This window comes from Rhinolophus sinicus, chromosome 15, assembly GCF_057876585.1.
Source record: "Rhinolophus sinicus isolate RSI-liver-muscle chromosome 15, RSI-T2T, whole genome shotgun sequence".
NCBI lineage: Eukaryota > Metazoa > Chordata > Mammalia > Chiroptera > Rhinolophidae > Rhinolophus > Rhinolophus sinicus.
In genome coordinates this window covers 101,369,002-101,382,454 of record NC_142515.1, presented here as the reverse complement: position 1 = coordinate 101,382,454, position 13,453 = coordinate 101,369,002, and the positions used below count along the sequence as shown (strand labels likewise).

Below are 13,453 nucleotides of genomic sequence, written 5' to 3'. Positions count from 1 at the left end.
AAATACAAAGGTGAATCAGGTTCTGTCCCCAATTTGGTGGTCCTTGCTGGTACAGGTTCTAGAACCGTCATATCACCGTGTCTGTAGAGGCAAAAGTTTGTTTTTATCAGTGGGCTTCAAAACAGGGATGAGTTTACTTACAAGCCATGCATTGTGTCGTCAACTTGACTATTCAGTGTCAAGATGTCTTTCTGAGGCCTGTCAATGCAAACAGATCAATGAAATACTTAAAAGGCCATTCGGAACCACAACCTCCTCCTTTTGGACATTTGCCTATAAGGAAATGTCAGTGGTAAGAGAGACTACATGACACACAGGTAGTTGTCCATTTTCTGGTTGGGGCCATCTCTGAGAATGGTACGTCACAGGATACTTTTTCTTCATTTCTCTTCCACATCAAGTGTTGTTTAATACCCAACCATGTACTTGGCACATAGTAAACACACAGCAAGGGTTTTCATCAGTGAATGAATAAATGGGTGGATTTTGTGGGCCTTATTTGGGCTAAAATATGTAGGGAGCCACTGTTTGACCTAATATTTAGACATCATTCTACTGATATTTTTTAATAATTCAATTTTTGCAAAGCCTCATTTCCATGTGGGTCCAATTACTTGGGGAGAAATCTCCTCCTTCTTCACCCTCTTATAATTAACAAGCATGTTCTTTTTAGATTATTTCAGAATGTTCTCCTCCACCAACTCCCAAAGCTTGCTGGCTTGCCTGATTCGATGTAACTCAACACCATTGGGATATCAGAACACATGTAGTGTGTAGAAGTCAGGTGAAGCGGAATTGGGAGCAGATTCAGTCAGCCTAGATATACTAAACCTCGGAGAGCCAGTTTAACATGAGTGTTTTATTTAATGTTAATAGTTAGCTCGAGCTGGGAAGGGTTATAAGAATTATAGGCAAATATCCAAGTTATCATCTTTTCTAAATTGTTGGCAAAGGTGTCCCAAAACAATCCAAGAAACAGAATCTGGCCTTCGGTGACTAGCAATTTTTGCCAACAAATTCAGTCTTTTCTACTCTTCTCACATTCACATGAACTCAAAAGGCCACAGTTAGTGTGTCAAGGGTTAACTGCTCTGCACCTGTGCTTGTCTCCTCAGTGGATTCATTCACTTCTAATCTAGTGCGTCAAGTAGTCACGTGGGTTAAAGTCTAGTGATTCTATTTGCATAATATGAAAGATGTCTAGATTCTAGACCAAGGCCAAAACACTAGACGATGTGATCCTTTAGTACAATAAGAAAATACCTTTTGTCAGTAGACCATTTACTCACATCCAAACAAGGACAGGTAGAGGAAATTAACTTAATAAGTTATAATTAAGAAAAATACGTTTTCTTTAAAAATATTACTTCAATTCATTGTATATTCCATGAAAAATCTTTTTGCTAATCCAAATGATCCAGAAAATTCCCAGCTTCCTACTTTTCAGGTATAGATACATATATCCCAGGCTGTACTAATATTAGGCCCAAATTTGGAAGAAGGTGAGAACACATCACTGATAACATTCAGAAACTAGAAAACTAGTTTATAGCCAAATTCATTTTTTTCCTGTGGCTATTCACGGATAAGGTGGCTGTATCAAATTTGTTGAGTCAAAAAGAATATTGGCATGTCTTACTTCAAATGAAGTAAATGAACATAATAACATTTCAGAATTATAAAATTTTACATTTAAAATCCATTGTAGTCTTCAAATTGATCTTCAGTTTTCTAATTCACTATTCTTTTGCAGGTTTTGGTATTAATTCCATTACTTTGTCAAATATTACATGGCTGCATGCTAAAATTTCATTATTAGACCATCTATTTATTTCAGGTAGTTGGGAAAGAGACTGAGAGCATTTGGACTGTTTAACTTTATGTCAAATATTTATCAGGCCTGACTTATTATTTTTTCCATTCTCCTTAAGTGAATACCTTATACCAAACCCAGCATTGCCTTCTGATTGAAATCTTGGTCTCCTCTAACACCAACACCATGTTGGTTCCAAAACTCTGTATAAGGTTCCAATGCTCATTTTCCCATTTGATTTTATCTCCGCAACAGGAGATCATGGAAAAATGTTGTGAACAGTAATGAAAGAACTTAGAGGATTTCACTCTCTGTAGATGGACCAATTGTTTGTTGGGAATTGTTCATTTGGATTCCCTTACTAGGATGGAATGTAACATATTCCAGCTGACGCTATTCAAGGCAAGAAAATATATCATGATTAACATGACAGATGACTCCATACCCAGTACTGCTGCTTGGGAATTCTTGCTTTGAGTGCATTGCTTAGTTCAAGTTTATATACCAAATAAAAAAGAAACTTGTTCCATTTAACTACAAGAATAAGTACTCTGAAGTTTCACAAGATTTTTCTTCTCTCCCTCCTCCTCCACCTTCTTCCTTTTCTTTTTTAATCTGTCTCATCCCCCATCTTTTTTTTTTTTTTTAACTTCAGATTGGCCATTTCATCCATAAATGTTCTTTAAACCAAGGGGAAGGAGGCCTGTCTCTTACGCTAGTCCCAAGTCTTCCCTATTGCTAATTTTCCTCTCTAGAAGCCTTAAGGAAAGATGGACCGCTTGCCCCAGGCACAAAAGCAAGGTCAGTACATTGTACTGTCTATATGTGTGCACACACACACACACAAACACAAACACACAAATTGTGGTAAAATATATATTACACAACATAGTTACCATTTTCACTTTTTTTGAGTGTACAGTTCAGTGGTATTAAGTACATTCACACTGCTGTGCAACCATTACTACCGTCCATTTCCAGAACTTTTTCATCTTCCCAAACTGAATCTGTGCATCCATGAAACAATAACTGTCCACTCTCCTCTCCTTCCAGCCTCTCGTAACCGCTATTCTACTTCCTGTCTCTCTGAGTTTGACTACTCTATATAGTTCATATAAAATGGAATCATACATTTATTCTTTATGTCTGGCATATTTCACTTAGCATAATGTTTTCAAGGTTTATCCATGTTGTAGCATGTATGTGAATTTAATTCCTTTTAAAGGCTGAATAATATTCCATTGTGTGTATGTACCACATTTGTCTAGTCATTCATCTATTGATGGGCACTTGGGTTATTTCCATTGTTTGGCTATTGCGACTACTGCTGCTGCGAACTTTGGTGTGCAAGTATCTGTTTGGGTCCCTGCTTTCAATTCTTTTGGGTATTTTATGTTTAACTTTTTGAGAAACTGCCAAGTAGCTTTTCACAGCAGCTGCACCATTTTATATACAACCAACAGTGTATGAGGTTTCTAGTTTCTCCTCACTGACATTTAATATTTTCCTTTTTTTTTGATAAGAGTCATACGAAGGGATGTATGCCTCATATATTTTTAACAATTTGAAAACGATACTTTGACAAAAGAGAGATACTATTCTGGTTGTGTTTCTTTACAACCATATTTTTTTATTAGTTTGGTGGCCATTTTGTTCACTGAGAGACTGTATTCTGGGAAGTTTGTGTTACCTCGCGGGACCCAGGAAGTGTTCTCAGCCCCGTCCCTGTCTCCCAGGGCTAATACTTGTGCCTTCCTCAGGGCAGAGTGCAAAATCTGTCAAGGCAAAGGGCAAGTTCAGCCTTGCCAAGAATTCAGACAGCCTGAAAAAGTGTTTATTCAATACCCTGTTTAATTTTCTTCATATCACTTCTTACTAGCAGCAAATACTGTATATTCTTGTTTGTTTATTAATTTATTGCCCAGGTCAGAATCTAGGATGTAAACTCCTGGAGAGTACGGACCTTGTTCAGAAAGGTCAGGGAGGCCATAGCCCAAGTATCTGAAGCAGTGCTGGTTGTATGAAAAATCATGAATAGGATACTCGTATGTACAGACTCCAGGACAAGGTTAGTAAACCGTTAATAACCACTTCACTGAGCAGATAAGGCCACAAAATTGACAGACTGAGTCGCTGACGAAACCTTTGCTGTCTAACCTGGGAACCACTACCCTCTTATAGTTATAGAGCACTTGAAACGTGGCTGGTCTGAATTGAGATATGCTCGAAGTGTAAAATACACAGTCTGAAGGTCTGGTATAAAAAAAATGTGAACTATCTCATGAAATATATTGGTTATATATTGAAATGATAATGTTTTAGCTATATTAGGTTAAATGAAATATCATATTAAAATTAATTTCACCCATTTCTTTTCACTATTTTTGATGTGGTTACTAAAACATTGAAAATTACATGTGTGACTTGCATTATATTTCTATAGGACAAGTGTAGGACTGAACAATCAGTCATTACTTATCTGATTTCTGTTTTTCACTGACCAGACTTAAATTCCCCTGAAATAGTGTCAGGGTGGCTGCACTTCCCCTGATATCCCCCAGGCCCCGAATGGCCCTATTAGGTGCACGTTCAACCCCTGCATTTGTGTCATCTCAGTCAGTCTGGCAATCCTAAGGGCAGTTCGGGATCTTGAGATTCCCATTCCCATTTGGGGAACTCAGAGAACGTTCTGTTAACAGCCCAGCGAAGGCCTGTCCTGAGTATCCTCATACCCCGTCAGGCACCCCACGGTCCCCTGCATTTAGAAACACAGACAGACCTTACACAGATGGAATGCTTTAACTCAGGGAACACGGATTCTTTTAGAGAGACAGGGAGAAGATGCCAGGGGTAGAGCAGGGGAGGGGGTGGGGTGGAGGCGTGGGAGCCTGCAGCAAGAGGGAAAATGGGACAGAAACACAGGCTGAGCAGAACCTATGTATGACTCAAACTAGCCAGGGAAAGTAGGCATAACTTTCACACACTGCATAGCTACTCCAAGATTATGATTACTGCTTTAGCAGGCACGTATGCCTACAATACTACACATGGCATGTAGTCTCGTAGATAGAACCTGAGTTAAAAGTGGACTAACGAAAGAATATCAAGTGATAGGTCCCAAGGTGACCCCACAGTCCTGAGTACAAGCCTTGCTAACCCAGATCCAGAAGAACAGACACCTCACTGGGAAGTGGGTGGGGGAACTGTCTGCAGGCCAGGCTCTAAGGATCAATCATGCTTTTAATGAGTAAGGATGGTTACCCAATGGTATGACTCTCTGTGGAAAACAGACAAACTCAAGTCAAAAGCAAAAATGTACACACATTTTAAGAAAGGAAAAAAATTGTATTAAAATTGTAATACAAAGAATGACGCTAGCATTCATTTGATTGACGCCATCTTTTGAGGGGACGTCATACTACACATTGCTACCGTAATACAATTCAACTTAGAAAAGTAATACATAGATAACATCTCTTAAAATGTGTACTTTTTTTGGCACCCCTGGTATTTTTTCTCATAACAACAAAGAGACACAAGAAATTGACTTCACTCCCCAAGTCTTCTGAAATGTGGGAAAACTCTCTTTTCCTTTGCTGTGGCATCATAAGCATTATCAGCATCCTAGCAAAACACCATTTTTGTGTCTGTCTTCAGAATTTGCTGCATTTTTCTGCAAGAGTTCTCTTCTTCATTCCTCTGTAGTTGCACAGGCTGTGGTCTGGGCTTAGTAGTGAGCCCTCTCTGCCCTGCTACCCCTCCCCCTGCAGGAGGCTTTTCTAAGCCACCCGGGTCATGGCAGAGCTCAGGCTATTCTGCCTTCAGCACATTCAGAAGCTAGTTTGGTTAAGAAGGAAACAAATTCATTGGCTCCCAATTCTCCTCTACACCTCTCTGGCCTCCAGTGTCGAGATGGAGAAAAGCGCCTCCCTGAGCCCCTTTCACAGCACCTCTGAGATGCAGGTCACCTGTTGAACATTTCTTTAGCAATCAAGATTAATTTTCAGGCTGAAAACCCCTGGGAGGCAGGGACCCTGACACCTTCTGATGAAGCGCAAGGAAGGGAAGTCATCTGCTAGGACACCAAATAAAAACCTTTCTGTTTTCTTTGGAGCAGTACAGCCTTTCCTACTCTTGTTACTTTTTTTTTCTAAACCCTTATAGTTATTTTCTCTACATTCCTACCTCATTTTATACATATTCTTAGCTGTTTAACATACACACCTATTGCCTTGCCAATGCTGGAAGTACAGGGCTTCCACCTGCAATGCATGTAATTTTCAGTAAGAGAAGTTTACTAATCAGTACACATTACATAACACAAAACGTTGTTTTTTTAACATAACAGAACAATTCAAAGTGTTAACTATAGCAATAGTTGTATGTGTATATGTCCACACGTGTGTGTTCTAGGTGACAGCAGACAACCGAATGAACTGCTGCTACTGGAATGTTTCTGAGACCCAATCAGATCTTTAGATTCAAAGACAAAATCAGCTCACACAATTATCTACAACTGAATGTAAAAATATACCGTGTGATGTTTCTTATTCACTCCTGTGAATTTTATTAACATACAAATTTTAATTCGGTGATTCAAACTTCTAGGCTTACTTTCAGGGAACAGTTTAATGATGGGTCTAAATAAGGCCATAGGGACATTGTTCCTTTGCCAAGCACAGGGATTCCCAACTGGTGGCTTTATACACTACAGGTGGCCAATGGTCAGAGGACTTCCCATTAAAAGATTGCCAACTGTGACTCTGCTTCAACGCTGGAAACTTGGTCCACCTGACATCTGCAAAACAACATCAGCTTTCTCATTAGGTAAGTGTTATTTATTCCCTTCTGGAAGGCCTGCTATAGGTATATGTTCCGTGACACGTGTAATGTGTTTATGAGCATGTACATAATAAATTATTGGAAATAGCTGTGTTTTTAAGAGTCCCTTAATATATAAAGTTTGACTTCTGTCAGCCATGGGCTCTGTTAAAAATATTTAGGAGTTGGCTTACATGGTGGTCTGCCAAAGCCTTTGATGATGATCTAGTGGTCTCACTGCGGAACTGCTGAGGACCCAGGACTGTGGGAGGCCCAGAGAGGATGATGGGAGCCCAGGAACATGTAAGGTGGCACGTCATTCATTTGTGAAGAGGCAGGTGTGAGACTTGCTTATGTTTCTTACAACAAGATCAAGGAGCCAAGACTATTACATAAGAATAATAAGAAACTACAACAGGACATTTCAATTTCCAATCTTAGGGTTAAAGACAGGCTGTTTAGCACTTACTTTGTCAAGGGGCTCTCTCTGTTCAAGCCACTTGCTTGTTAGTACCCTGTGTTTTTTTTTTTTGGGGGGGGGCACATTATCTTTGCACTAGTTTTCTCATTTTGACAGCTGAAATTATACCTGGCTGCCCATGTACAACAGGCATCACCTCTATCAATCTGCACCCACACCAAAGCCTTCTCTCATCCTTGCCATAAAGGATCCCCTGAAGTCCCTTTGACCTGATCCCTGACACTTTCAGGGAATGGCCTGATCCCAAAATGCATGAGAGAAGCCAGCACTGAATACACTTGGATGACACCCTCTTGAATGAGAAAGTCTATGAAAGTGCCGCTAAAGGTAACAGATTTCTTAACGATGCTATAAATCAATCCGTACACATAAAGTTACCTAGAAAGTTTGCCTTGTCCTCTACGGCAAAGAAAACAACTGAAAAAAACCATAGGTATGGTTTCCTGCTACATAGAAAAAATTCAAGTATTCAACACTTCATGCCCAGATCATTGCAATAAACTTCTAGTAGACTCTTTGCCTTGCCTCTAATCGCCTCCCCTCTGGCCCATCCTATGCTGCGTTGTTAGTGTTGCTCTTGTCCCTCTTCATTACTGTAGGGAAGTTTCTTAGGCATTCCAGGCCCTCTAGAAACTGGTCCCCACCCCCACAGCTTTCCTAAATAAAGGTTCCCTTCAACCAAACCGTCTGCTGTAGATTGGCAAATACCTCATCACGTTTGTCTCCTCACCTGCCTGCATAAGTAGAAGCTCTCTCCTCTTTCTTGGTCCAGGTTCTCTCTTCCCTTCAAAGCTGAGCTTCTTTCCCAGACTGCTCAGCCTCCAGTGCTCACTTCTCATTCACAAGGGGATGGTTGTAATATTTAGTGTTTCTCGTCCTTGTGCAGCACTTGGCATGCATTGCCTCATACCTATTGGGAGACGGTTCTCCATGGGTCTGCACATCTTGCAAGCAGAGACACTGACTACCTTTATTCTGGACTATCTTTACAAGGTTGTTTCTATAGTGAATAGCCTTGAAATACAGTTGACCCTTGAACAACGTGGCCATTATGGGTGCTGACCCCTTCACAGTCAAAGGTCCATGTATAACTTTTGACTCCCCCCAAAATTTAACTACTAATAGCCTACTGTTAACTGGAAACCTTACTGATAGCACAAATAGTCACCTAACACGTATTTTGTATGTTGCATTTATTATATACTGTATTCTTAAAATAAGCTAGAGAAAAGAAAATGTTATGAAGAAAATGATTACTAAGAGAAAATACATGTATCGTACTGTGGTATATTTATCAATACCATAAGTTTACATCATCCATTTATAAGATGGGTCGTCTGTCAGTACCTACATCAATATTGTCTTCTATGACACAAAACGCTGCAGATGTTATATGTATCACTAACACTAGACATCAAAAATGAAAAGATAGTGTGAAAAAAGAAATCCATATTTATTTACAGGTATAACGATTCATGTGTTGATAATAAAGAAGCAGCAATATGATTGCTTTACGGCAGCCTAGTGTAATCGATACAGTGGCTTCACAGTAGTAAGGGAATCTCCAAAAAATTTTCCAATATACTTATTGAAAAAAAATCTGTGTATAAGTGGACCCGTGCAGTTTGAACCCGTGTTGTTCAAGGGTCAAACTGTTCTGAGACAGAATTAGAAGGAAAACTCAGGAAGCTCTCGGAATTGCGCTAATGTGTGGACCTGCTCACCCCTCACAGATGGGTATCAGTTTAGATTCCAGCTTTGCTACTTAGCTCCTTTGCTACTTAGACCAACATGATTGTGGTCCAATTACTGAACTTCAGTTTTCTCATCTATAAAATCGGAATAACAAAACATTCATCATACTAGATGCTTCCTTACTCTCCATCCCATTCCTCTTAGTTCCTCTAAAAAAAAAAAAAAAAAAAAAAAAGTAAGATAACTAGAAAATCTGAGGCTGTTCCTACGACAACTGGAGTTTTGGGGAATCTGTGCCTCACTTCTAGCATTCTTGAAGGACCAAGAAGAGATGAAAGCTGATTCAGAGACATTCCTTGGAAAAACAACTTCAAACATTGTGTCAGATGGGACTATATTGTTGGATGAACTCAAAGCAAAGAGGTAAAATCGTGAAGTAGGCAAAGTAGGTTTTCAGTTCCTCCCCCCTCCTAATGTCAGGCCCCCTCTCTCTCTTGATGAAATGTCCTTTCTCGGTCACCCAGCATCCCTTTGCTGGTCATGCATGCGCTGGGTGAAATCTTTTCCCCTCTGGGAAGCCCAATGAGCCAGGCTGAGTCTGAGCTCTCGTCCCTCTCATCACATTACTATCCAAATCCAAACTGTCCTCCGCATAAAGCTACCTTCAGTTCAAACACTTCTCAAAGATCGGATAAGGCGATTCACTCAGAGGTTAAATAACCAAAGAGATTTTTTGGGTTTCACTCCCTAAGACAACTTGTACTTCCTCATGTAGGATATGTTAAGGCTAAGACACCATTAAGAAGCCCATTTACTATCCTTCTGACCCTCATCCGGAAACCACGTGTAAAAAGAATTGTATTTGCCAAAGAGGCAAAGTAGTGAGCAGACAAACACTGCTCGCTATCAGCATGAGCTCACCGGTGTTTCACCCTGGCCTGATCTAATAGCTGCCCAAAGCAAGTCACCCAAGCAGACACACAGGAAGGCTTTCTGAGATACACAACGGCTCCTGAACACACCCCTTCGTAGGCTTCAGAGGTGACACTTTGGGAATTTCTAGCCTTCCATTTTTTTGAGTGTAGGCTGGTGTGAAAACATTTCTTTAAAACAACAAACTGTATAAGCGTCCACCTACTCCACCTAGAGAAAAGGCATACCTTTGCCAAAAGCACATCCTCTGCTTTTTCCTCTTCTAAGACAGAAAACACTAAGAAATGGGGGAAATTCTTTCAGCTTTTAACAGTTACAAACAGTCACTTTTCCAGTGGCAAAATAAAATCACCAATAGACAAAACTATTGAGGCACACAGCCCACCTCAAAGTGATTTGTTCACAAGCCACAGCATAGAAAGCTGCCTGGCAAGCTGTGGCATGGGAGACAGTAAGCAGATCAAGTAGAGGTATAATCGTCACAAGAGCCCAGAGGAAGGATGTTCCCGCAATGGAGACATTTGTGGAACGCTGGAGCCAAGAGGCCGTGACCAGAGCAGCTGGGTCTGCTGCAGGCGGAGACACGAGGCCTTTGTGACAAGGCAAGCTATGTGCTGGGAAGCCGACACACACAGACCAAAAAAAGGTTCTCCACGGATTCTCTGCAGAAAGGCCTTATCATCTGTCACACTTGGGTATTTTCAGCCACACTTGCATACAGGGATAACCACAGTGTCAACAGTGTCATCCTTGACTACAAAGGACAACAGTGACAAATCTCAGGGCTCTTTGAATTGGAAGATAGCATTGTTAACGACTGTGGATGCCAGATTTTCTATTGTCAACAGAGCTTCTCAAGTTATTTATGCCGCAACAACTTGTATTAGATCACCCCCCTCTTTTAGCTGCTTCCCTGGGACATGTCAGAATGAAACTGAGACTGTTGTCAGCAGTAACATGTCCTACATCGCCTGAACAACCACTGGAACTGGAGTTTCCAAACGTAAGCTCGAGACCTCTTACTCTGCTAACCACTCCACTTTAGCCTGTCTCTATGATTCCCCTGGGAACTTATCAATGGCATCAAATGATATCTCATTCTTCATTCTGGAAACTTGGAAAAGCTTCCAAAAAAATAAATCACTCTATGAGATTCCAAACTATGCCTGCAAGGATTTTTGAAGAACCTGCACAAGGAGGCTATTGTATGCATATACAAATAAATGACACAATTCAATGGTTTAATACTATCTGCCAAGTAAAACTACTGCTGAGCAGCTGTGCACATTTAAAATGATGGCTGGCACAACTGGAGATCCATAAATCAGCAGCAGCATACTTTCATCCAATTAAGAGGGTTAAATAAGAAAAAAAAATCTACAAATTAAGATGTGTCCAGGACATGGATGACAATTGTCATTTCTTTCCGCAAAAATAAATAACAATAAGTCTTCATTTTGCTGATGTTACATCTGGGGTTTCTTTGCTAGGGACCCAGGTTTTCCAGCAGGTCAAATCCTGGCATAAAACTGTTCCTAGGAGGGTCATTTTAGGCTCATCTGATTGTCTTTCCGTAAATAGTAGGGCAAAATAGAAAAGATGACTCAACCTGAAATGCAGTCGTTCTTTAAAAGGAGCAGATGGGTAAGTCAGGATCCCAAGGCTTTCCTGGGAAAATTATCACAATGCTAGAAGTTTGGGGACCTCGCTCTGTGCAGTGATAGGCCCTTTGTTCTCTGTCTTCTTCATCTGTAGGACAAAGACGTACAGCAGTGGGTCTGATGGCCAGCACGCCAGATGTTTCCGTCCAGCTTACATGGCTTTGGGCTCCTAGGCTTGGCTAGAAAAGCCAGGGCCAACTAAAATGAAAAACTTGCATTATTATAAAGTCGGGTCACTGCAGGAAAGAGTAACCAGCCATCCCAGTTTGTCTGGGTCTGAGAGGGTTCCTAGGATGCTTGAATTTTAGTGCTAAAACCAGAAAAGTCCTGAGCAAACTGGAATGGTCGCTCTAGTAGATGACCAGGTTTTAGTTTATCCATTAGTCTAAAGGAACTTATAATTCTTAGCTTCTCTCTTGCTGAATGTAAGTCAGTATTAACAGTCTGGTTCCGACCAGTGCTATGTACAACATCATAGATGCCCAGATGATATCTATTTATTGAGCCTTTGTTTCGTGTTCAGCATTGTGCTACTGTTTCCCTGAAAATATGACCTGGCCGGACAATCAGCTCTAATGCGTCTTTTGGAGCAAAAATTAACATAAGACCCGGTCTTATTTTACTATAATTCAATATTTATAATTGTATATACTGGTTTAACATAAGAATTTATTAAATGTCCTTAATATACCTTGATAACATTGTGTACATTGTACCGTGTTTCCCTGAAAATAAGACCTAGCCGGACCATCAGCTCTAATGTGTCTTTTGGAGCAAAAATTAGTATAAGACCCGGTATTATATTATATTATATTATATTATATTACATTGTTATATGTTATATTATATGTTATATGTTATAATATATTCCATATATGTTATATATATTATATTATATTATTATATAACATATAATATAATATAACATATAAAATAAGATTGTTACCTTATTTTACTATAATATAAGACTGGGTCTTATGTTAATTTTTGCTCCAAAAGATGCATTAGAGCTGATTGTCCGGCTAGGTCTTATTTTCAGGGAAACACAGTATGTACAGAGTAGGAATAAAAAGGAAAATGCAATGAATTCCTCACTTTCTTTTAATTCATCTTTATAGAGAACAGCCAAATAAACCTCTATTGGCTATTAGAGGCTTGCAATCCACAAATAGATGTATGTGCTTTCATTTGGAGTCTGGGGGACTTTTGTGGGCTCCTCCCCTGCAAGTGGCCCCATGGCCCTCCCCAACAACTGTCACTGACAATATCAACAACCACACTGTTAGCTTCCACTGGCAGAGGAGGGAGGGAGGGAGAGAGAATGCTGTATCTTTATAAAGACATAAGATTAATTTATTCTGTGGCTGACTCTCTCTATAGACAATTCTTCAATAAGGATTCCAAGAAGCATCATTTGCATAAGCATATTCAAAGGAACTTCTAGGAATAAATATGCTTATTTGATCTTGAAAAGTTTTTTATTTAAAAACCTTATTGTCTTATAGGCGGACATAGTAAATTCTTATACATTACCAATAAAAGGAAAACAATGTTCTTCTGAGGGCTGTCACTATTATAGGGCAAACGTATGATCTGTGGTTGGAACTGAAATGTTATTCTTCCAGATTATAAAAGCAAAACTTTTTAATAAACATAAATATTTTTTAATTAAAAAGCTTTATTGTAGAAAACTTGGAAAATCCATGAAAATTAAATAAAACTTGAATTACTTAAATTATTATTACTTTGTAGTATTTCATCCTATTCCTTTTCTGTGTACATACAGTTTTTATGTGATTGAAATCACTACATACACATTTCAATATTCTGCTTTTTTACCCCTTGACATTGTATTTCCAGTATTTTCATGTGTCAGTAAGTATTATTCTAAATCAGTGTTTGGTTTTGAAACTTTTTACAGTCTTAAAAATTATTGAAACTCGTAGACACAGACAATAGTTTAGTGGTTACCAGAGGGTAAGGGGAGTGGGGGCTGGGGGATGAGGGTAAAGGGGAACAAATATATGGTGATGGAAGGAGAACTGACTG

At 39.6% G+C, this 13,453-nt stretch overlaps 1 protein-coding gene and 1 long non-coding RNA gene across 11 annotated transcripts in view; one reads left to right on the top strand and one right to left on the bottom strand.

The window, feature by feature from the left end:
• SAP30 (Sin3A associated protein 30) overlaps window positions 1-13,453 on the bottom strand; it is a 104,784-nt gene that overhangs the window by 17,493 nt on the left and 73,838 nt on the right. For 7 of the 9 annotated variants that reach the window (XR_012498127.2, XR_012498128.2, XM_088792539.1 and 4 more), the window contains exon 5: window positions 142-198. The exons of the other annotated variants lie outside the window; for them this stretch is intronic. Coding sequence is in view for 5 of the 7 variants with exons in the window: in XM_088792539.1 (XP_088648665.1) it covers window positions 142-198 (57 nt within the window). In the remaining 2 variants the exon portion in view is untranslated. The remainder of the gene's footprint in view (window positions 1-141; window positions 199-13,453) is intronic. 9 annotated transcript variants of the gene reach the window in all.
• Window positions 1-13,453, top strand: part of LOC109448162 (uncharacterized) — a 69,953-nt gene that overhangs the window by 44,488 nt on the left and 12,012 nt on the right. Inside the window, exons 3-5 of one of the 2 annotated variants that reach the window (XR_016019038.1) lie at window positions 2,469-2,614; window positions 3,739-3,881; window positions 6,528-12,175. This is a non-coding gene — a long non-coding RNA (uncharacterized LOC109448162). Of the gene's footprint in view, window positions 1-2,468; window positions 2,615-3,738; window positions 3,882-6,527; window positions 12,176-13,453 lie in introns of those variants that run through there. The other variant, XR_016019037.1, reaches the window with a different exon arrangement.